At 37.5% G+C, this 24685-nt stretch overlaps 1 protein-coding gene and 1 non-coding gene across 2 annotated transcripts in view; both read left to right on the top strand.

Moving 5' to 3' along the window:
• POLA1 (DNA polymerase alpha 1, catalytic subunit) overlaps positions 1 to 24685 on the top strand; it is a 268514-nt gene that overhangs the window by 39608 nt on the left and 204221 nt on the right. The window contains exons 19-26 of the mRNA XM_037512589.2: positions 317 to 433; positions 1633 to 1808; positions 4602 to 4731; positions 5216 to 5335; positions 6623 to 6722; positions 8753 to 8877; positions 14014 to 14163; positions 14542 to 14664. Of these exons, the coding sequence (XP_037368486.1) occupies positions 317 to 433; positions 1633 to 1808; positions 4602 to 4731; positions 5216 to 5335; positions 6623 to 6722; positions 8753 to 8877; positions 14014 to 14163; positions 14542 to 14664 (1041 nt within the window). The remainder of the gene's footprint in view (positions 1 to 316; positions 434 to 1632; positions 1809 to 4601; positions 4732 to 5215; positions 5336 to 6622; positions 6723 to 8752; positions 8878 to 14013; positions 14164 to 14541; positions 14665 to 24685) is intronic.
• LOC119246834 (small Cajal body-specific RNA 24) lies at positions 8115 to 8244 on the top strand. The gene has a single exon (XR_005125585.1). It is a non-coding gene; the product is annotated as a small Cajal body-specific RNA 24 (non-coding RNA).

Below are 24685 nucleotides of genomic sequence, written 5' to 3'. Positions count from 1 at the left end.
GACTTAAAATTTGCATTTACCTCCGAGACTGTGAGGCATGAGCTGCAAATTAAAAGACATCATATGAACCCTGCATCAATTAGGATGAAATAAAGTTTATTCTAGCAATCTGCTTAGCAGTCTTGTTAATGTCAAGGCTAATGAATGCTGCTGATGAATAAATTCCTGAAGAAGAAAGAACCCCAATCGGAGGTAAGCTCATGATGCCTTCAATTAGAGACCAGAAAAAGAAAGGGCAAAGAAATTCTATGCATATGAAGATAAATCCTCTAATTTGCATTTGTTATGTTATTGACTGCCTTACTTTTCTGACTAGGGTCATAATATTTATGGATTTGAACTGGAAGTGCTGTTGCAGAGAATTAATATGTGCAAAGTTCCTCACTGGTCCAAGATAGGTCGACTGAAGCGATCCAACATGCCAAAGCTTGGGGTAATGATAATTTTCAGTCTTCTTTATCTGGCTTTTTTAAAAAAAGATTTATTTATGCATACAAGAGCTGGGGTACAGGCCAGAGGCATGGGAGGGTGAGAGGATTTTAGAGACGGAGCGGGGAGCAGAACAGGCCGACGGACAGAAGACACTGCGGAGGGGATCAGCGGGCAAGACAGGAGAGGTCTGCCGTGCCATTTGGGTATCTCCCTGGCCGGCCAGGAATTGAACCCACGCTGCAGAGGCTGCAGACAGCTTCACAGCGTTGTGCTCAACCTGCTGTGCCACCGGGGAGGCCCTATCTGGCTTTTTTTAAATATGGAATTAACTTCTGGGGGATATAGTCTTCTTTGACTCAGAACAGGTTGTCTTGTGAGAGAACATTGTAACTTTGGCACTCAACATCTTTTCCTTTGAATACAGCATTTTTTTGATATAAGCTATTGGTAGTTTTTAAGATTGGTGTTAGAACCTAGAAAGTGCATCTATCTGTCTCCTCCACTTTGGGATCACAGAAGCATTGCCCTTAGGATAGAGCTGCAGGGCTTAGAAATACCTGAGTGTTATCATTCAGGAAGAATAAGGGAAGAATAGAAGGGAAACGGTGTTCATTGTCTAGGAAGACAACATCTCAGTGCCTCCATACTAGTTGCTCTCACAACAACTCCAATTTTGTTGTACAGACATTCTCACAGGAGTAACAGAACTTGTTCAAGATCATAGAATAATAAAGGGGAAGAGCTGAGATTCTGAACCCAGGCCTGTCTGACTCTTAAAACTCCTGGGTGTTTTATTTTCATTCTCCCTGCTTGCTTCACTTAGGAAAGTTTTGGTGGGTTTTGTATGAAGAACCTTCATTTCTTAGACCTGACACAATTTATTTCTTGAAATCTTACTTTACTTGAAGCTTATAAATAAAATGGGCTACCTAATTTCTTTATCTTTATTTGTTAATGTGTATGTCTAATAAGATCAAGAATCTTTTCTGTTTTGCTCATTTCTATATTCTGAGTGCCTAGAACAGTGTCAGATACATAGTAAATATTCAAAGATATTTGACTGATGGCTGAGCGATTGGATGACTGGAAGAATGAGAGTTTGATAATTGTAATTTTTGGGCTAGCCTCAAAACAATTTAGAAGGAAATGTTCTCAGTGTCTCCTCTTCAATGGGATTTGCTATTTGTCCTTCTGTTGCAGGGTCGGAGTGGATTTGGTGAAAGAAGTGCGACCTGTGGCAGAATGATCTGCGATGTGGAAATTTCAGCAAAGGAGTTGATTCGTTGTAAAAGCTACCATTTGTCTGAACTTGTTCAACAGATTCTGAAACGTGAAAGGGTTGTAATCCCAATGGAAAATATACGAAATATGTACAGGTATGCTCCTGGGTGCTCCAGAATTTGTCTTAAAACAACAGCAAGATGCAAGTATCATCAGGGAGAAAAAGAAGCCCATGGTGCTGTGGAGCTGGAAATTGTGTCTTCCTGTCCATATTACCATCTCCATTGCTTTAGTAATTGAAACTGGTCTCTTGCATTATCCTCGTTTGATCAGTTTATCTCCATCTCCCTCACTTAACACCAACTTGATGTTTCCTGAGACCAGTTTGGAAATTGATGTGATATTTACTACCACCCAATGGAATTCATTTATTATCATTTATTATTTATTAAATAAATTATTTCAGGAGTTAGTGTAAATATTTTATTACTTTTTAAAGATTTATGCATACAAGAGCTGGGGTACAGGCCAGAGACATGGGTGGGGGGGCGGTGAGAGGATTCACCAGAGACTGAGTAGGGAGCAGAACAGGCAGACTGACTGAAATACACTGCTGAGGGGAGCAGTGGGTGAGTCAGGAGAGGTCTGCTGCGCTATGTGGGTTGCTCCCTGGCCGGCCGGGGATTGAACTCGTCCTGCAAAGGCTGTGGATTGCTTCATAGTGCAGTGCTTAACCCCTTGTGCCACCAGGGAGGCCCAGTATAAATATTTTAGAACTATAAAAACTGAGAAATTGTTAGATTTTATTTTATCCAACTCTTGAAATAAAAGTGATAAGTAAAAAGTACATATATTTAAGTTGTACACTTGATGTTTGATATACATTATACATTGTGAAATCATCACTACAATCAAGCTAATTAACATACCTGTTATCTAATAGTTTCTTTGTCTTTATTTTATTTTTTTTAAAGATTTATTTATTTATGCATACAAGAGATGCAGTACAGGCCAGAGGTGTGGTGGGTGAGAAGATTCACCAGAGTCTTTGTCTTTATTTTTGTAGTGAGAACACATAAGCTGTGTGCTCAGTATATTTCAAGTTTATGATATTTTATATTATTATTGTGTCACACTGCTCGTACATTGGATCTCCAGAACTTTTTTTGCATGACTTTGTGTCTGATTATTTTTTAAATGGTGTTTTTTTAAAAAGATTTATTTTATTTTTATGCATACAAGAGCTGGGGTACAGGCCAGAGGTGTGGGAGGGGTGGGTGAGAGGATTCACCAGAGACATAGTGGGGAGCAGAACAGGCAGATTGACTGAAATACGCTGCTGAAGGGAGCAGCGGGCAAGTCAGGAGAGGTTTGCTGTGCTATGTAGGTTTCTCCCTGGCTGGGGATCAAACTCGTGATGCAGTGGCTGTTGTTAGCTTCATAGGTTGTGTCTTAACCCCTTGCACCACCAGGGAGGCCCTAAAAACAAGGTTTCTTTTACCCTTCTGGCCACTTCTTAATCTTTTCTTCCCATTTACCTCTCTCACCACTTCTCATTCTTTTCTGCCCATTTTTTCCAAGTGCTTGGACTGCTGCTCTTTCTGACTGTGCTCCCTCTCTAGGTGATCTTACTGAGTTTTAGGAATTTAAATACCATGTGGATGCTGTTTCCTCCTGATACATATCTTCAGCTTAGATCTTCCCCTGAATTCCAGATTTATGTATCCAACTGCATCTTCTGTTTAATGTCTAATAAGAATGTCCATCCTGTTAAAAAACTCCTAATCATCTTCCCTAGGTTCCTTTGTAGGCTTTCCTTAACTAATGGCAATTCTTTTTCCGTTACCTCTGGAAACGTCCATAATTATCCTTGACCCAAAATTTCTGAGACATCCGTGATATTTCTCCTGACATCCCATGTTTCTCCATCAGGATTTCTGTCAACTCTCGCTTCAAAATGTCTGGATCTGACCACGTCTCAACCCTTCCATGGGATACCCACCCTGTCCAAGCTGCCAGCCCCTTCCCCCTGGATTACTGGGTCTTCTTTTAAGCCCACTGCTTTCCTTGTTTTTGCCTTTACTGTGTGTATTGTCAACCCAGGAACCGGTCATCCAGCTAAAGTTTAAGTTAGATAAAGCACTCAGCTCAAAATCTTCTAGTGGCTTTTGTTTCATAGAGAGTAAAACCCAAAGTCTTTATTTTGACTTACAGCGTTCTGCATGCTATCAATCTCGGCCATTACCTTTGTCCTTATCTTGGCTACTGTGTCCATCATTCTCTCTGTTCCAGGTGCATTGGCCTTCTTCCTGGTCCTAGAACTGCTGGATTTGTATTCAGCTCAGGGCCTTTGTGCTTTTCTCGCTGCCTAGAATGCTCTTCCCTCGGATACCTATCCACAGGGATTGTCCCCTTACCTCTTGGTGTCTCTATTCTCAGTCATCTCACCCAGTTCTCTAACTAGAATTTTGGATTCTGCTTCTGACAGTTAACATTCCCTTTGCATCTTCACTATTCCTCCTGAACACATAACATATATTTAATATTCTATTTATACTGTTTCCCCCACAAGGACAGGAATTTTTCTCTGTTTTGGTCACAGTGAGCATCTAGAACAATGCCCTGCATACTTCGACATACCATACATGCTTAGTGGATGGAATAAATGAAAGGATTTAGGTAGTTGTCAGGTTTACATTTAATGCATAGCTTCATTTTATCTTTGTGGGATTTTTTTTGTGTTTCTTTTGGAGAAGGGCATTGAGATCAATGGTATGAATGAATTCCTAGTTATATACCAACCTTATTTTAAATTGTTTCTAAAGCTGAGGTGCCATTACACTGACGTTACTTATACCAAATTTTTTTTAATATTTCATGAAGTTCTGATTATAGTCATTGTTTCTTTTAATTACTTGATTCTGTTTCATTCTTACTTTGCTGTACAGTGACTCTTCTCAGCTGTTATACCTGTTGGAACACACCTGGAATGATGCCAGGTTCATTTTGCAGATCATGTGTGAGCTAAATGTTCTTCCATTAGCATTGCAGATCACTAGCATCGCCGGGAACATTATGGTAAATTTAACTTAGAATGGGGGAAAAAGCACTTCCTGTTGGATTCAGTGTTTGCTTGGGGTAGTTGTTATATGATAATGAGTCTAAATGCATGCTTATAAAATGAGTGACTTGTATTCTGAAAGCTGGGCTGCTTTTGTAAAGTGAAGAAGTGGTTGGGAGAAGGGGAGGAAAGCCAGGTGCAGTATGTTGAAATTTGGGTGAACGTAAAGATCATCTCTGACATCTGGATGTGTCTGATTTGTGGAATAGTCCATTTGAGAGTAAAGAAGCCCAAGTTGTTAATATTTTAAGCTCTTGTCTCTTTTTAATTATAATGCATAAAGAAAATGCTAGAAATAATCTAGTATCTTTTTTTTTTTAAGCAGCTCTTGTTTATGAGAATGATTTTGAAGGGGGTGCTGTGACTAAATTTAGCAAATCATGTTGCTTTTGTTTGTTTTGGTTTTGAGCTCAAATTTAAGAAAGAAATTCTATTTCACAGTCTAGGACACTGATGGGTGGACGATCTGAGCGTAACGAGTTCTTGTTGCTTCATGCGTTTTATGAAAACAACTATATTGTACCTGACAAGCAGATTTACAGAAAGCCTCAGCAAAAACTGGTGGGTCCAAAATTGTGTAGTATTTTGCCTTTTTTCCCTTCCCCCTCCCCCATTATTACTTAGCTAACTAGCTCTTCCCCCCCCCCCCCACGTGATACACATGCTTCCAAAGTAACTAATCCCCTGTTTATTGTAAAAACCAGGTTTGGTCCATTGTGTTTGTGTGGCCATTTCCTTCTCTGCTTTCTCTGTATCAAGCAAAATTACTTGTGGAGTGGTGAAATTCTTCGAAGGATGCATTGGCTCCTTCGATGGGTGACCATCAAGTGTTTTGCTGCTTTACCCCTACCCATACTCAGGTGCCAGTTAAACTTTTTATTTCCTTAAACCTGTGAGCCTTTTTTCTGTACTAGAATGATTAAGGTCATGACAGTTAGGTTTCTGACGTGGCCTTCGTGACATTGGAGCTAAAACTCAGTTGCTGTTTTATCAGCACTAGCAGTTGTTGATTCAGAATGGGAACTTAATGTTGAAATGATTTAAGAGATCAAGTTCTCATATTTGCTTGTTTCATGTACATTTACAAAATCGGCGTAGGCAATATTAACTTGGAGTATTTGAATGGATTTTCAGTATTATTTACATACTTCATTTCAGGTGTTCATATTAACAAAATAATATGAAATATTTTATACTTTTTTACATCACAAATGTTAGAGTAGTAAATTTAGGAGGACTTTCTAAAATAATGTTAAAGTTATATAATATGAAGAGTTATATTTTTAAGAGCCATTGATTTTTATTTTTAAAGATTTATTTATTCATACAAGAACTGGGGTGTAGGCCAGAGGTGCAGAGGGCTGGAGGGTGGTGAGAGGACTCTCCAGAGACAGTGGGGAGCAGAGTAGGCAGATCCACTGAAACACACTGCTGAGGGGAGCAGTGGGTGAGACAAGAGGTCTGCTGCACCATGTGGGTCAGCTCCCTGGCCAAGTATCGAACTCATGCTGCAGTAGCTGGCCGTAGCTTGATAGCGCTGATTTTAACCCCTGTGCCACCACAGAGGCCCAGAAGCCATTGATTTTATAATACAAAAGTTTCTATGAATTCAGAAACATTTTGAAGTAGAATTTGCATATTTATTAGTATAGTATTTGTTTTGATAATTGCTATACTTGAAATTCATTTTGATTCATGAACATATTACAGTAACTGTCTTTCCCTACACATAGGACCGCTAACTAAAAGTAAAGAACGGTTGTTAGAACTGTAGTTGGAAAAGAGGGAACCATAAAATTTAATTAATCAGTTGCTGGCTGGTGAAGTTCTCTTTCCATTTGATATTAGGGAGATGAAGATGAAGAAATCGATGGAGATACCAATAAATACAGGAAAGGTCGCAAGAAAGCGGCTTATGCCGGAGGCTTGGTGCTGGACCCCAAAGTTGGTAAGTCTGGCCAGTGGATTAATTCGCTTGTGGCGTAAAGAATTTTTTTAAATTGTATAATTTGTTGCTGAGGTGATGTTGGTCTACAACACTACACGATTCAGTGGTACAGGTTCACACCTCTTCAGGTGTATGTTATCATATCATGCCTGCCACCCATAATCCTCCACCAGAGTTCACTGGGCTCCCTAACCCCCTTTACTTTTCACCCTCTACCCTACCCATCTGGTAGCCTCAATTCTATAGTCAGATTTTTAGGGTTTATTTTGGTTTAATTTTGTTCCTTTGTTTCGTTTTTTTTTTTTATATTTCACATACGAATGAAATCATCCAGTATTTGTCTTTCTCTAAAGGAATTTTTATTTCTTTTTTAAAAAATTTTATTTTATATATTTTTACATCACTTTTCATTTTTGCACAATGTATGCATTTTCATCTTGGTTATAGTCCCCATACAATTCCCACCCTCATTATTTTGACCCTAATCCTGCCTCCCCTCCACCCCCCATAGTGTGTCCCTGGTTTATAGTTGCTTGTTGATTTTTGTTTTTACTTTATTTTAATGAGTCTTTTTCCTGGTCCCTTATTTAGCTTTTCTAAATTCCTGCTATGAGTGAGACCATTCGGTATTTTTCTTTTTCTTTCTGGCTTATTTCACTGAGCATGATCCTCTAAAGGAATGTCTTAATGCAAAGCTAGGCCTGAGAAAGAAGAAGGTCTGAATTGTATTTTGTAGGTTAACAACTAAGTCTCATAATGATCTTATTTTTTACCTTATGTTCATGTGAAAACCTGACATGAATTAATAGGAATTTTTTTTGCCGTGTTCTAAGGAAAATTCTATGGACATCAAAATTTAAGTTTTGTGTATTTTTTATGTATCATGAAATATTCTGCTTTTGATTGTTTTCAGCCATTTAAAGATGTAGTAACTATTCTTAGCTTATAAGTGGTTGATAAGGAGGAGTAGGCTGGATTTGGTCTGCTCATAGTTAATGAACTCTTACTGCAGTTTATGGCTGTTCTGTCTTGTGTGGGAGCGCCTTTGTCTTCTTTCATCCACTCTTTGAGGGTGAGCTCTGCCTCTGCCCGATGTGCTGGAAACAGTGCAGTTGGATAGAAAAGTGAAGGAAAGTACAGTCAGTAAATGCCAGATTAGACTTTTAATGAATAACTTTTACCTGTTGTCATGAATAGCAAAGGTTTTACATGGTAACAGAATTAAGAAGGGCTTTTTTTTCATCACCTTACTCATTTTTAAGTGTGCACTGGAACATGTTAGATGCACTCAACTTTGTGCAGGAATTAATGTGATTTTGCTCAGTAGCTGAACTCCCAGTAGGAGTCATTTTTTGACAAAACAGATGGTTAGTCCTTTGGTATTATGTAATATGGACATTTACTTTTATTCAGTTTCTTCTGAAGGTGAAGATAACTAATGGTGAATGTCCTAGAAAAATATAGTAGCTTTCTGTTTATCCTTTGCAAGTAAAAAGGGTGAATCGTTCCACTACTGACATTTATATATAAATATCTTTTATCTAATTATAGCACAATTTGTGTATAAATGGGCTGCCCATTTTATTTTTTATAGATGTGGTTGTAAAACATACATATATTGATACATAGAAACCATTTAGTGGGGTATACTTCACTGAACATAGTGGGGGTGGGATGGGAGGGAATGCTCCCTTGAAGGAGAATTTAACAATCTTTTTCTTTAATGGATATGGCACTTATCTAGAGTAATTGATATGGAAGGTGTTTGCCTATACTGACAGTGTGCTTTGGGAACTGCTGGGGGAAGTTGGTTATAAGTTGGTTATAAGTTGGTTATAAGATAGGATTTCTTTCCTCTTCTTTTGTGACCTGGGTTTTTGTTCTAAGTCATTTTGGTGGAGTGCTTGTCTATTTCTGTTTTCCTCTGGAGGGTATATGTTTTCTAATGTATTTCATAGTATACAGTACTTATAATATGTTTTGACAAATCTGCATTTTAAAGACTTTATGATGTGACTTTTTTATTTCAGGTTTTTATGATAAGTTCATTTTGCTTCTGGACTTCAACAGTTTATATCCTTCCATCATTCAGGAATTCAATATTTGTTTTACAACAGTGCAAAGAGTTGCTTTAGAAGAACAGAAAGTTGCAGAGGTTTGTATTCAACTGGGGGTCCTTGAAATTGAGACTTAAAGTAGTACTAAAACACAAAAGAGAACCAAAGGGGTTAGAATTCTAGTTTTTTATCTCATAAGTATATGTCCTTTCTTAGTGGTTAAAAAAAAAAGGGAAAATGCTGGTTAGGAGATTCAGACTGGTTCTTTTTATTTAACAGTTTTTAAAAATGTAATTCACATACCATACAATTCACCCATTTAAAGTGTTCAATTTAATGACTGTATTCACAGAGTTGGCAGCTTTCACCACAGTCAATTTTGGTACATTTCATTACATTGTGTATTTTGGACATTTCATATAAATGGAATCATCTGACCTTTAATATTTGGCTTATTTCGGTTAGCAACTGTTTTCAAGGATCATCCATATTGTAGCATGTATTGTACTTCATTCCTTTATATTTCTGGATAATATTCCATTATATGGGCATATATCATGTTTGTTTTAGAATTGTCAATTTCTGCAAAGATGTCCACTGGGATTTTGATGGGAATTGTATCTGTAGATCAATTTGGGGAATATTGCTATCTTAAAGTGTTTTCTAATCCATGAATATAGGGTCTTTTCATTTACTGGTCTTTAATTTCTTTCAGCAAAGTTTCCCAGTTTTCATTATACAAGTCTTGTACTTATTAAATTTATTTCTAAATAATTTATCCCTTTTGATGCGATGTGGATGGAATTATTTTCTTAATTTCATTTTTTGATTATTCATTGCTAGTTGACAGAAATTAACTTTTATGTTGATACTGTTTCCTTCCAACTTTACTGAATTTATTAGTTCTAGTTTTGTGCGTTCCTTAGGATTTTCTACATACCAAATCTTGTCATGTACAAATAGAGATACTTTTAATTCCTCCTTTCTAATATGGAAGGCTCATTTTTTTGTGCATGGTTTCCTTGGCTTGAGCTTCCAGTCCACTGCCGAATGGAAGAGACAAGAGCAGATACCCTTGTCTTGTTCCTCATCTCAGTGTGAAAGCAGCCAACTTTCACCCTTAAATATGGTGTTAGTGCTGGACTTTTCATAGATGACCTTTAGCAGATTGAGGAAGTTTCCTTCTGATCCTAGTTTGTGGAGTGTTTTTATCATGAAAGGGTGTTGGATTTTGTCAAATAATTTTTCTGTATCTGTTGGGATGATCATGTGATTTTATTTTTTTTCTTTTATTATGATATATTATATGGGTAGCCATATATTGTACCTACCTGCCTGGTATTCCTGGGATAAACCCTACTTGGTCTTGGTAGAAAATCCTTTTTATATGTTGCTAAATTTGATTTGCTAGTATTTTGTTGTGGAGTTTTGTGTCTTTATTCATAAGGGCTATTGGTGTATAGTTTTCATGTTACGTCTTAGTCTGGTTTTGGTTACTAGGTTAGCTCTGGCTTGAGGGAATGTGTTGGGAAGTGATTCTCCTCTTGGTTTTTGGGAGAGCTTGTTAGGGATACATGCTAATTTAACTATTTGGTAAGAGTCACCAGTGAAAACTGGTCATAGACATTTTTTGATTATTAATTTAGTCTCCTGTTATAGTTCAATTCAGATTTTCTGTATCTTGAGTCAGTTTCAGTAGTTTGTGTCTTTCAAAGAATTTGAAAGACACAAGTTTTATGTAGCTCATCTAATTTGTTGGCATAAAATTGTTCATAGTATTCCCTTGTAATTTTTATTTCTTTAAGCACCTGGTTATGCCCCCTTTTTTATTCTGGCTTCTTAGTACTAATTTTAGTTGTTTTTTTCTTTGTTAGTTATAGCTAAAGGTTTGTGAATTTTGGTGATCTTTTTAAAGAAAAGATTTCCTTGATTTTCCCTATTGCTCTTTCTATTCTTTATTTCTGCTAAAATATTACTTCCTTTTTGCTTTGGTTTAATTTGCCCTTTTAGCTTTTTAAGGTGGAACATTAGGTTATTGGTTTGACATCTTTTTAATTATAGATGTTTGCAACTATAAACTCCCTACAAGAGCTTTTCTAGCTTTTATTCCATAAGTTTTAGTATATCATGCATAACTTTTTCATAATCCCCTCTCCCATTAGTTAATAATAGATCTGATCTCTCTATCACCATAGCTTAATTTTGCCTTTTCTAGAATTTCATATAAATGGAGTGATACAGTATATACCCTTTTGTCTGTTTCTTTTTATTGTTTCACATGTTTTTGAGATACATCTAAGTTGATTCATCAATAGTTCTTTCATTTTTATTGCTGAGAAGTAATTCCACATTTATCTTCTCTCCGAAGATGACCATTTGGATTATTTTCAGTTGTTCACTATTAGTGAAGCTGCTGTGAGCATTCCTGTACAAATATTTTTGCGGATATATGCTCTCATTGTCGGTAGGAGAGTTAATACCTTGGGAGTGAATTTTCTGGTTTGTATTTTTATTTTTGTGTAGAAGAACTGGAGTGTAGGCCATAGGTGTGAAGGGTGAGAGGATTCACCAGAGACAGAGTGTGAAGCAGAACAGGCAGATTGACTGAAATACACTGCTCAGGGTAGCAGTGAGATAGGAGAGGTCTGCTGCGCCATGTGGGTAGCTCCCTGGCCAGGGATCGAACTCATGCCACAGTGGCTGGTAATAGCTGGATAGTGCTGAGACTTAATCCTTAGGCCACCAGGGAGGCCCATGAAAGCATTTGTAATGATTCTGCTCTCTAAACAGACTTTCCAAATTTTGTATTATCTTACATGGTTTTAATCTAACCAGTGATCATTCAGTCCACAATTCTTTTTTTTTTCTTAGTTTTTTTTTATTTTTAAGATTTATTTATTTATTTATACAAGCACTGGGTACAGTCAGAAGTGCGGGAGGGTGAGAGAATTCACCAGAGACAGAGCGGGGAGCAGAACAGCCAGACTTGATGAAATACACCGCTGATGGGAGCAGTGGGTGCGGCAGGAGAGGTCTGCACGCCATGTGGGAACCTCGCCCGGCAGCCGGGGATCTAACCGGTGCTGCAGAGGTTGCGGGCAGCTTTGCAGCCCAGTGCTCAATTGCTGCGCCACCAGAGGGGGGCCCAGTCCACAATTCTTGATAAGACTTAGTGACTTAATGTGTGGTTCTTCATATATACAGTTGACTGTCTAGAAGGAATTTAATTAGATTTGATTCCCTAGCAGTAAAAGATGTAAATTAACATAATCTCTGTATAAAAGTTCCGCTTTGTTTACATGGCAGAAGATGTCTCTTTGCCCCTTCTTCTGAATTTACATGTTCCTTAGTTCCAGCCTCTTGTTTGGGACCTGTTTTCAGTTCCAATTCCTTTTTCCCAGAGGAGAGAATTTGATAAGCTTGCCTAAGTCTATGAACATGCTTGGTCCCATCAATTGTGAACACAGGAATGGGTTCACAGAATACAAATATGGCTGTTAAGGGTGAACCTTTCTGCGGATTGAGGCTAATTTTACAGAGAAGGTATTGGGTAGTTATCCCCAAAGGTAGTGACCACCTTGATTAATAGTATTCTTTGGACTCTGTCTTCCTACTGTGTCAACATTACGATAATTATTATCCAGCTCCCCATTCCCACCCCCATTTTGTTTATTGAACTTTCTAGTTTATATTCTGGGTATATAATAGATTCATTTCAGAATTGAAAGGGATCTTGGAGGTCATCTAACAGGTACTATACCTGTAGCATTTTATAGGTTCCATATCATTTTCTGGTGCAGTGCCTTATTTGCTTCTTTGAACAGCTGGTGGTGGAGCTGGCATGAATTATGTTTTTCCTCTCTCCAGATACTTTCAGTTTACTTTTTATCTGAACTCTGTAGTTGTCTATAAATAAATTGGAATGTGTACCCATATCTCTTTAATAGGCTTGTGACCATCTGTTGCTGTATTAGAAAACAATAGGTCCCTGTTACTATTGTAGGATTGCTCATTTAAAAATATTGATCTTCATTAAATCAGATACTTTGTAAAGGTTGGGTTATCAAATAACATTGACTTGACATACTTTAAGCCAAGAGGTTTATTTATTTATTTATTTATTTTTTTTTATAAGGTTTTTTAAAAAAGATTTATTTTATTTATTTATTCATGCAAGCACTGGGTACAGTCAGAAGTGCGGGAGGGTGAGAGAATTCACCAGAGCCAGAGCGGGGAGCAGAGCAGGCAGAAGGACCGAAGTACACTGCTGAGGGGAGCAGTGGGCCGCAGGAGAGGTCTGTGCGCCATGTGGGACCCTCCTCCTGTGGCCGGGGAGCAGCCGGGGATCGAACCGGCGCTGCAGAGGCTGCGGGCAGCTTCGCAACCCAGCGCTCAACCGCTGCGCCACTGGGGAGGCCCCAAGAGGTTTATTTTAAACTCTGAACCTTTGAAAGGGCAGATATGCCTGGCTTTTCTTTGTAGTATGTGTCTAGAATTAACGGAGACTTGAGAAAACTGGTTTAATGCTTCCTCTAATTTTTCCTACTGTAAATTTTAATATAAGAAGACTGCTCATTGCTTTTCTAGATGTTGCTATTTTTCTACAAACCATTTCTAGATTAAAAAGTACGACATAAGTACCAAGATATGTGCACACACTGAGACACATTATATATATAAAGTTTTTAGTAATGTCGTGGTCTATTTAAATATATGCGTCAAAGTCTCAAATAGCTGATATTTAGACTTTTAATTTTTAGTCTAAGACAGTTATAGTAATTGCCATTTCTCCATAGTTAAAATAAATCCTATGGTGTTTTGTTTGGCAGTACACAGGACTTAAAAAACATAGTTTACCTGTTTTTTAATCTTAGAGGTTTCCATTTTAAAAGGAATTTCCCCCAAAATGTTGCTCCCCTGTGTTGTTGAAGAGAGGAGAGGGGCTCGTGTAAAAATTCATCCCTTTGAATGATTTCTGCATTTGTCAGTAACGAGAGGGGTTGATGATACTGGGAATGATGGAATGATAGAATTGGGAGAAAAACGGTCATTGTGGACTTGTTCTGCTACCCTCATAGCTCTTTCTTCTACCATCTATGCACTGTTGATCTTCTTTATATAAGATAGTGGCTTTTCATGATGTGATCATAGGGTAGAACTCCAGAAAATAATATTTCAGAAATTTAATTCACGATAGTTTGATTTGTATGAAACTTCTATTTTGTGTTCATCAGGATGAAGAACAAGAACAGATTCCTGAGCTGCCAGATTCAAGCTTAGAAATGGGCATTTTGCCCAGGGAGATCCGGAAACTGGTAGAGCGGAGAAAACAAGTTAAAAATCTAATGAAACAGCCAGATTTAAATCCAGACCTTATTCTTCAGGTATGTCTTTTCACTGAGCGACATCTGAGTGACAGTCTCAGCTGTTAGAATTTTCTTATCTAGGAGTTACTTAAACATGATGGTGTTGGCAAATTAATACATGTGCTTATTTTAAGTTTGTGGGTAGGAGATGATTCAAAAATGTAAAATGCCTCCTAATGGATGATTCCTCCATCTCTAAAGCTGTATATGAGCTTTGATTTGTTTACTTGCTTCTAAGAATCTGGGAGGATGGGTGGAGTGTGTTAAGAGTTTTTTTTTTTTAATGGGGATATTGAGGGTTTTCTCCTTATTGGTGGTCTAGAAAGACATCTTGTTTTTGTTGCTTAAGCATCTGCAAATATTGTTGCTTGTGTTCTGTCCTTCTGTTGTCTACAGTATGACATTCGACAGAAGGCTTTGAAGCTCACAGCAAACAGTATGTACGGCTGCCTGGGATTTTCATACAGCAGATTTTATGCCAAACCACTGGCTGCTTTGGTGACATACAAAGGAAGGGAGGTAAATGGTATAACATTAACATCTCTAAAAATGAGAGTATTTTTAACTATCCATCTTTCAGTCAGGAGAGCCGAATAATTATTTCCTAGTTTTGCAGTTTCAAATATCCCTTTCTTAGGACACATTTGAGGCCAGTAGGCTTTTAAACAAGGATTTATTCATTCATCCATTGAATGTGTATGTGCCCGTGCATATTCATTCATCATTTATTAACTGCCAAGCTTCTGTGCCCTACTCTAGTCCCTGGGGATAGAATGTCCAGCAAGATATAGAAGACCCTGCTATTGTGAGGCTCACATTTTACTCAGGGCAGGGTGAAAAGGGGCATGCACTGGGGACATGGAATGGGGAGAGAGTTGTTTGGGAAAATAGACTGTAAATAAGTGAATGAAGAAATAAAAAGAATAATTAAGAAGCTATCGTATAGCTAAATACTGTGCAGATAATTAAGTGACAGTAAGGCACAGAATGTTTACATGGCTATTTAGATGGGTCAGGGAATGCTTCACTGAGGAGGTAAGATAAGTGAGCTGTAAAGGAGCTAGTTTTTGTTTTTTTATTTTTTGCTGATGTATAAGATTGAAATGTGAGGGAGGGGAAGAAGTCAAGGAGGATGCCTCTGTTTTTCTCTTACAGCTGATTAGCTAGTGGAGCCATTTGCCAAAATGGAAAAATCTGGGAAAGAGGGATGAAGAGTTCTATCTTGGATGTGTTATAATTGAGGTTTGCAATAGCTCTGGGCAGAGTAATTAGGCTGTTAGATGTAGGAGTTGGATATAGGAGTCTACAGTTCCAGGAATGTGTCAGGACTCTAGTTACAGGTGAAGAGTTAGTGGCCTTAGAAAGATGGGCCAGATACCAGATTTGAGGTACTGTCACTTTATGAACACTATAAACTCCATCTGCTTTAGTACTTCATGCTTTTTCTTCATTCATAAAAAAGTTAAAAATTAAATATTAATTCCATATGACTACAGCAATCTATTGATTCTGTCAGTAGATTTAAGACTACTACAGTCTTAAGAACACAGTGGTTATGGACAGAATGCTTGTGTTGTAGGGGTCTAGACTCAGAATAATCTTGAGCTGAAATTGGCAAACTGTGATCGGTGGGCCAAATCCAGCCTGCCATGTATTATTGTAAAGTCTTATGGTAACATGTTCATGTATCATCTCTGGCTGCTTTTGGGTTACGGCAGTAAAAAGTTGAGTAGTCAAGGTCAAGACTTGCATGTCCCACAAAGCCTAGACTATTTACTTTCTGACCCTATTGAGAAAAAAATCTTGCTGACCCCTGGTTTAGAGTCAGACCAGTGTCAGGCATTTGAACTTTGAGATGATGAAAATATTCATCTCCACTAACCAAGTGGCTGGCAAGCACTTGATATCTGGCCACTGCCAATGTAGTTGAGGAACTGTATTTTGAATTTTATTTATTTATTGTTAAAATTAATTTAAATAGCCACAGGTGACTAGTGACTACTGTCCTGGACAGTGCACATCTGACTGACATGAAGCAAAATGAGCTGTTCAGAGCCACTCTTCTGTTGGCAGCCCATCTCAACTTGGTATAGGGCACAGTGGGTAAGGGAAAACATGTATTGAACACCCACAATGTATGAGAAGCTTTCAGATGCTGTATTTCATTAAAACCCCACAAGAATCCTTGATATAGGTAATACTCCCATTTCTAGGTGAGGAAGTTAAGACTCAAATGAGGTGAAGTCTAACAAGTAACTGTTTTGAATTGGAATCCATGGCTTCCAGCATCTAAGGATTGTCGGCCCCATCTCAGGATGTCTTTCATGACTGATTCTGCTTTATATCCTTACCTCTCATTCTTGGAAATTCATCTTTTTAAATATTCATCTTAAAGCAGAGGACTTATTTTACATGGAAAAGATACATGTGTTTCAAAGGCTAGTTGAAGTGAGGGAAGGATGTTTTCAGTTTCTTAGGCTAAGTTTACTTTAAAATTATTTAAATTTTATTTCTGTATATGTATCCAGTGGCTTCTGATGGAATACCATCTTATTTTTGTATTAGGAAATGCACTCACTATGCCCCAACTGGGTGATAATACATGGGTTGACTATTGAGATTGGATCAAGGTTACTCTTAAGTTTCTCACGAGAGGCAATAGTTGACAATTTACTCCCTTGGAGAGTGCCTCTTGCTGTTGGGAAATCCCTGTGGTTATATTTTCTGCATTGGCTCAGAAATCCACAAGCTTAAAAGGGCACTGTTGATAATGATAAGCCCCAAATTTGTCCAGTGATCTCCCCCAATCCCCTAATCCATTGTATTTTAAGGGCAATGTTTTCTTGTAGCTGGATTTTTAATATGGAGTTGAAATCCAAGTTTTGTTTTTCTGTTATATAAAACATAACAGTAACAAATCTTCAGTAAATAAACTATAAAAAACCCTGCTCTCTCCACTAAAAATCACAAAATTTCAGCGAAATTTAGAATCATGTGATTTAAATTTTTGGTTTCTACTTTGCTCCTTTCTCTTTCCCCTTTGCTCCTTCCCAAATGATAAATAAAACAACCATGGAAAGTGTGCCTTTAAGGTAATGTGAGGTTAATGAGAAATGATAATTACACAGTTGCTCCCTAGAAATCTTATTCTGGAAGATTCAAAGTCACCTACAGCAATTTTGTCCTAAAATAAAAATTATTAAGGTATTAGTGATAATTATTAGCACTAGTGAATGGGAATATTCTGTGTGATAATCTGTCTTTGGGCTTACTAGTATTTTCCATATATGCTATTAGGTCTTGCTGATTTTCAGCATCTCTTGATTATTAAAGAGGTGGAAGGAGTGAAGTGTAAAATGAGAGGCAGTTTGCTTAGATTTTGGACTACCTTTCTAACTTGTCAAACCTGGTATTTTTTGCATTAATACAGAGTGGACAAGAATAATAGAATAACCTGAAGATCAAAGATTGTTTGCTTTTAAAGGTTTTATAGGATAAATTCAATTAAGGTTCAATTGGGATTAATGAGGAGGAGACCTGGTGCTGTGTCATCTGAAAAGATTATAAAATTTTACATTTGACTATGTGGTTAATACACAGTCTGGAGAGACCTTGAATTCCCCCTCCCTTTTAATTTTTTAGTCTATTTCTTGTGCTCAGTTTTGTTGGAATCATGTAGGTTTGGCTGTGATGACCTAATAATTTCTGTAATCAAACGTATTATGGCTGCTAGAGTACTCAGAGTAATTACTAATTGTATTTTTAAAAACAGGTTTATAATGAAAATGCTGATAGTTGTGTCAAATGGACATCAATATTATCTTTTTCCCAGGTGTCATCTTTCACACTTAAATTCTATGATTTTTAATTGCTCATTGGTAGAAGAATTAGTTTAACGGTTAAGGAATTGTGTGAGGGACCTCACAGCTTGCAGGTTATTTAAAATAGTGAAGTCACTGTTTCCAGAGAACTAATATGGAAACTTAGTTTACAGATACTCGAAAGTGAATCTGTACAAATACCATCTGGTATTTGTGTTTGTTTTCAATGTATATGTCGAGACACATAAAAAAATACTGGTGAGGTTGGTACCACTAAGTATTTTTTAAACCACCAAGAAAACAGAAAATATACTTGGCTATCAAGTGACTGGTGTAGTAATTGAAGTGATTGTTCACTAGATGGCGATAGATACCCTGAGATCATTAATCAATTAAGGATTTTATTCTGTGAACAATGGTGAAGGCCATTTAGTGACAAGCATCTGTCCAAATTTTTGACTTTTGTTAATTTTGAAACTATTAAAGAAAGACTAAAACTGGACCAAAGGATTGTGGTAGTTTAATCTATCTAGTGTTTAAAATAATGATGGTATTTGAATCCTAAGTTTTATTGATAGGAACAATCATTTAATCATTTAATGTATCATAACAAGCTAATTCTTTTATCAAATAGCCAAATTCACACCTCTGGCCGTGAGGCTACAATACATGGCTCCCTCAATCACAGTATCAGGCTAATCTAAAGAGAATTGAAATGATTTTGATATATAATTTTGCCTCTTTGAATTTTGTGTTTTATTTTTTCGAGGGCCTTTATTCTATACTTATAAGCATACTCATTGCATAATCCGTAGTGTAATGGTAATATTTGTCTTTATGGAATAATTAGTACTTATTGACATTGGTATTGTTTTATTTTTACACTCTGTTATTTCTGTGCCCTTGAGAAAACGATTTTTGGTCTGGATTTCTGATTGCAGTTTAAACGTATGTTCTGATGTTTGGGTGTAGAGCCCATGCGTTTTCATTTTCTCACCCAGTAGGCTGAAATGACTCTTTGCCAGCCTGCCTGCCAACCAGTTGTAGACTGCCTGGCTTTCAGTTGTGCTCGGAGCTGAATTTGTGCATTTAGAAAATGTGTCCAAATTGTTGCATGAAAACATCACTGTTTGGGCAAGACTGCCTGGGAGCGTCCGGGACGGAGGCCTTCAGTCTTTTGGTGTCAGTGGAAAGAGAATGGATGGATACAGAGAATCTTAGAATTCATTCTTGAGGGAGTTTTTCATCTTTATCTGGCAATAAGAAAAAAAATCATTTTTATTTTTTTTTTAAAAAAGACCTAGCTTAAAAAGATGTAAATGCAATGACATACTATAGAGACAACTTAAGATCTTTTTCTCCCACCCTCTTTCATTTCTTTTTCATCTTCCTCAGAGGTAACTGCTCTTAGGGTTTGTCCTTATTGTCCATGGTTTTTTGCTTTTACAGCTCAGATATGTGTCTATACATGTGCTGTGTTGAAAGTTTTGATCATCTATGTGTCATGCTACACATAATTTTTTCCAGCTTCTCCAAAAAAGAAAAGTAGTGGGGAAAACCCTATTCTGTATATCACATTTTAGTGTTGATACATTTTTAATTTGATTTATTTATGTTAACTATTGTGTATTATTTCAGTGAACACTAAATACAGTGCAGTGCATTTTTAATTTTCCCATTGTCCACATTTTTAGTTTTCCAAGTTTCCACTTGAGATTTTTGCTGTTATAAACACTGCTTCGTTAGACAGTTTGTCATGTCCAAGAGTTTCTGAATTTCACATCTGCACTCAGTGTAATGACATTTAATTGGTAGTCAATTACTTCATTTATCAGAGCAAGCAAATTCTTGCAAATAGCTAAATTCACATCTATGGCCATAGGGCTACACAACATGGCTCCCTCATTTCCAGTATCAGAGGTTAATTTAAAGAGAATTGGAAATACTTTTGATGTACAATTTTGCCTCTTGGAATTCTTTATTTTTCCTAATCAGGGTTTTTAAACTTACTATATACTTAAAAATATTGGTATAATCCTTAGTTGTTCTACATCCTTGTCAGCACTTGTTATTATCAGAGTTAAAAATTTTTGTCAGTCTCACAAATATGAAGTTGTATCTCATTGCCATTTTAATTTGTCTTTCCCTACCTATTAGTTGAACATCTTTTCATGTTTTTTAACTCATCCATTTTCTTGTGTGAGTTATGTATATGCACACATATGCCCTATTTCATTGGGCTGTATATCTCTTGGTATTTCTGCTAGGTATTCAAAGGCTAATAATCCTTATTTGGCCACTTGTGTTGCAAAAGTCCTCTGTCCGTGGTATTGTTTCATATTATTTGTGGTCTTTCATTGTGTTGAAGTTTTTTATTTCAGTGCCAAATATTTGATTTTTTATTACTGCCAAAAATGTATTTTTTTAAATTTTAAATCTTTCCCTCCTCTAATTACAGACATTTCCCCCTATGTATTTTTTCATATCGAAGTCTTTAATCCTTCTGGAAATTATTTCTAGGGATGGTATTTTTCTCTGCTTCCTTGTGGAGCTGTTCATCCTCTTCCTCTATTCCAGGGGTCAACAAACTAACCCTGATGGGCTAACTCCTGTCTACTGCCTGTTTTTCAAAACTAGCATTTTTTTGGATCTGTGTTTGTGCTGTGCTACAAGAGCGGAGTTGAGACCTGCAAAGCCTAAAATATGAATTTGTGCCCCTTTGCAGAGTAGTCTGCAGGATTCTGGTCTGAAAGAGAGGCATGCATAACAGAAAAGTCACTCTCATTTCCTACAGTATCAGTCAGAAGAGGGGAAACAGAAAATTACACCAAAGGTAGTGAAAAAGGAAAAAAAAATCTTTTGAACATATATAAAAAAAACCCCACAGATTTTGTTCTTAGATTGTTATAGGAGAATTTCTCTCAACCCAAGTAGAGCAAAGGGGAGAGACCCATGAATCCTCTGAAGTCATGGGCAGCAGTTTTGTGTCAGGCAGATGTGTCCTTTGTGCAGGAGAGGCATGTTGCACTTGTGAGCTTCTCAAGGGGGACTGTGATGTAAAATAGTAAAGAATTGTTGGTTCTTACATTTTATATCTGCCCTCTCCTGTAGGTTGAGGGGAAACGTTTGCCTTAAAAATGTATGCTTTTGTCACCTAAAACATGGCAATGTGAAGAATTTTTCTTGCCATACCAGACCTATGGAAACTGTGTGGGTGGTAGGAGGGAAGAGTTCTAATTCTGTCTACAGAATTTTAATAGCCACCATTAAGGTTACTTTTAACTTCAGCTGACCTAGTAACATTTTGATTTTTTTTTTTAATGTAAGAAGAGAATTTCTTCTAAGGTTGAAATGAAGGTTTAATACATTTTGGCAGAATATATTTTATGTTTAAAAAGTATTATTTTCTGGTGGTCACAGATTACTTAACACGTTTTGAATTTGCTTGCATTGTACAATTGTAAGTCAGAAAAACTTTGATTGTTTTATTGTCGGATTTTGTGTGTGTTTGGATTCTAAAATCTTTGTGGTTCTTTAAAACTGACGGCACATACGATTCAGCTTTATTAATTCATTTCCACTAATGCAGAGTTTGTGGTAATTCGGTGGAATGGGTTGAATTCTTTATAGTATAAATTAATAGTTGTTTTAGAGCCTAGGTTCTCATGTATCTTTAAATTCTATAGAAACACCTGTTTCTACTTAAGTAAGTGACATCCTAACTGTAGCCCTTTTATATTGATGACATTTTACTAAGGAACATGTACATTTCCCCATCTATTTGTCTGTATCCTTTGTGAAAATGGATAGAAATAGTTGATGAAAGAAAGATAAGGGGAAACACTTATTTGGAAATACCCCATGGAAGGCCAGCCCAAATTACGATGATTTAGACTTTCAGTAATTGAGAGAAATGTGATGATAAAAAACTTTAAATATATAGAGTAATTCATGTTTTATTACCACAGTGTTATATTTATAGAGATAAATAAGTGTGCTACACTAGGCCTGGCTTGAATTACTCTATATATACGTGAAACCACTGACATAATATTACTTTCAAAATAGCCCAGACGTCAGACATTTAAAAATAAATCCAGGATGACCTTATCTTTCTTTTTTAGCAGTTGGAAACTAATACCTCCAAGATGTCTGGACACCCACCTTTATGTGGGGTTTGGGGTTTGGACCTTGCAAGGTGGAGATTTAGGAGAACACAGGCAGTTGATGTTAGGTTCTGAGAAGAGAGAGACTAGGATGAGTCCTGCTGTGATGTGGGCTGGATTCTGAGCATTAGGAGAAGAAGCTTTACAGACTTGGTTCATCTTCTTTGCATTCTTGATGTTTTGGAGTGGTTGCCTCCTCTTTGCTTTTACCTAAAGCTGTAGGGAATCCAGGAAAGGGCCCATTTACCCTGATAATGCAAGTCTTTATCAAGAAGGGATACCTCAGAGCCCCCTTCAGGCAGCAGCGTGAGATCCAGGCACCAAGGGGCCGGCTTCCCCATATCTTGCAATCTTCTAGCACTAACCTTCAAAGTGCCAGGCTTGTTTCATCCAGGAGGGTGGCATTTCCTTATGTTCAACCTTAGGTTACTATATTTCTCGGGAGGTGGCTGTTTGGCCTACTTCTTTATTTCTTTTACTTCGTGCATTTGTGCCCTGGAGGGAACAGGTTAAATGGGATGAGAGTGAAAAGATGTGAGGGAATAGGATTCCTTGCTGTTTTTGAAGTTTTTTTTTTTTAACTCCTTTTGAGAACAAGAGTTTGTAAAACAGTCTTTTTCTTCCTTTTCCTTTGATTTAAAAATGTTAGTCTGTGGTGTGACATTTAGTAGATATGTTTTTAAAAATCATCCGGTTTCATGAACTTTTAAGCCAGTATTGATAAGGTAATATGTAAAGTCAAAATACACCTGCTGTATGAAGGGTGCCTGGGTTGTTTCAAGTGTGGAGTGGATGGGAAGGTACTGTTCATTGATTAGATCACGGTATTTTATGAAAACATGAACAGGGAAAATAAAAGGTTTCTTTTTAAAACCCACATGTTGTATGTTTTAATACTAGATTTGGAGTGGGTCTACATAACTAATCTAAATACTTAAAACTTTTCAGTAACAAAAGGAATAGGTCTCTGGCCTCCAGTTGTTTCTATATTCTGCAGTCTCCACTTGGCTTGGTTTGTCAGAGATGGCTTTTTTCCTCCGGAGTGGAGTCTTGATTGTGGCTCTCTGGAATCGTGCCTACTAGTAGTTTTCTGCAGTTCCAGATGGGTGGACGTGTAGGAGATGCAATTTTTAAAGAGGATCTTGGTATTTCCGCCTATTTGAATTTACAAGAATGGCCTAGATACTCAGAACAAGGAAAAGGATACTTTGTACATTTTTACTAAGTGTTCTCATTGGAGAAGGCAGGGTCCATACTTTCATCTTGATATTTTGTCTATTTAATTACTGAAACTACTGGCAATGTGGCTGAGGACGGGAGATAAAAAATACCGGACTGACCTTGTGTCAGTCCTGCTGATCTCTGCTGAGACAGATTGGGTTTCATTACTTTGTGATTCACATAGAACTGAGTCCCTGAAGCCTTTCTTCCCCAACCTTCTCCAAAATGAGTGACTTTTTGTTAACCCAAACTCATTCCTTTTTCTACATATGTGAGCATTTTATATAAACCTGTTCCGGTATATGTTTCTTGTTCACAAGCCGCGTGTTATTTGACAGGTGTTCTAAAGCTCCTTGCCTTGGCAGTGAACCAAGATGACAGAGCAATAATGATTTCAAAAGTGCCATTCCCTCCTTGTTAAGAGACAGAAAAGTGTGAAGTTATTAACCACTATTCACCAGTGGTATAGAAGTTGGCATAAGGTTTAATTGTCTGGTTCTCTAGTCAGTCAGCATAGGTAGTTTCCTGGGTAATAATACCACTCTTAAGGAAAGAGGAAAATATCATACGAGTCTCCTTTTTCCTCCCACATCCTCCCCTACCCCCGCTTTCCACAAATTGCAGATCCAGATGGACTGAAGAGAAAGGGTCACTAGGAAACCCAAGTCTCATCTGCCCAGGTAACAGATTTATAGGTGATGTGGCCACACTCAGCAGCCTTGCAGACTTCCCATCCCCCAAATGGATCAGCTGTCCCAGTGTTTGCATCTGATAGTGTGCAAGATGTCACCATACTGTCTCCTTACTTTAGCCATGCTGGGTGCATTATTGCTAATTGGAAGGTCCTGCCTTCGGCAAGCACTGCCTTCTGCTGATTTGAGCAGCAACAGTACAGCCAGACACATCCACACATCCATCTCCCAATTTAAAAACAAAACAAGCCTGTTGGGTTTATTATGGCTCAGGACTGGTTAACTGAGAGATGGCTTATGGAATTAGTGCCTTATGTTTGTGTCTTATCATTTCCACAGGCAGCGTGAGCCTCTGTCAATTTGCCATATCATAAATACTGTGTTAAATTACAGGGAGCTGAGTTTGGTAAGTTGTGGGAGTTTGGAAGGCAGAGAGAAGAATGACTTTATGTATGTGTGTGTGTTAAGAAGCTGTTTGATTTGAAGCCAACGGATTCCTGAGCTCCCTAGTCATCATTTCAGAGACCTTGCCTACGTTGAAATTTGGTGCCAGTGTTGGGTTGTACAGCTGTCGCGGCTTCCTCCTCCTTATTAATTTTTGTGGTTGATTGGACTTGTGTCCTCTTTAAACTTGAGTGTG

The sequence above is a fragment of the Talpa occidentalis genome, unplaced genomic scaffold, assembly GCF_014898055.3.
Source record: "Talpa occidentalis isolate TD23 unplaced genomic scaffold, MPIMG_talOcc4v2.1 talOcc4.15, whole genome shotgun sequence".
NCBI classification, from domain to species: Eukaryota; Metazoa; Chordata; class Mammalia; order Eulipotyphla; family Talpidae; genus Talpa; species Talpa occidentalis.
The sequence above is the reverse complement of the archived record's forward strand: the minus strand, read 5'-3'. Positions and strand labels throughout refer to the sequence as shown.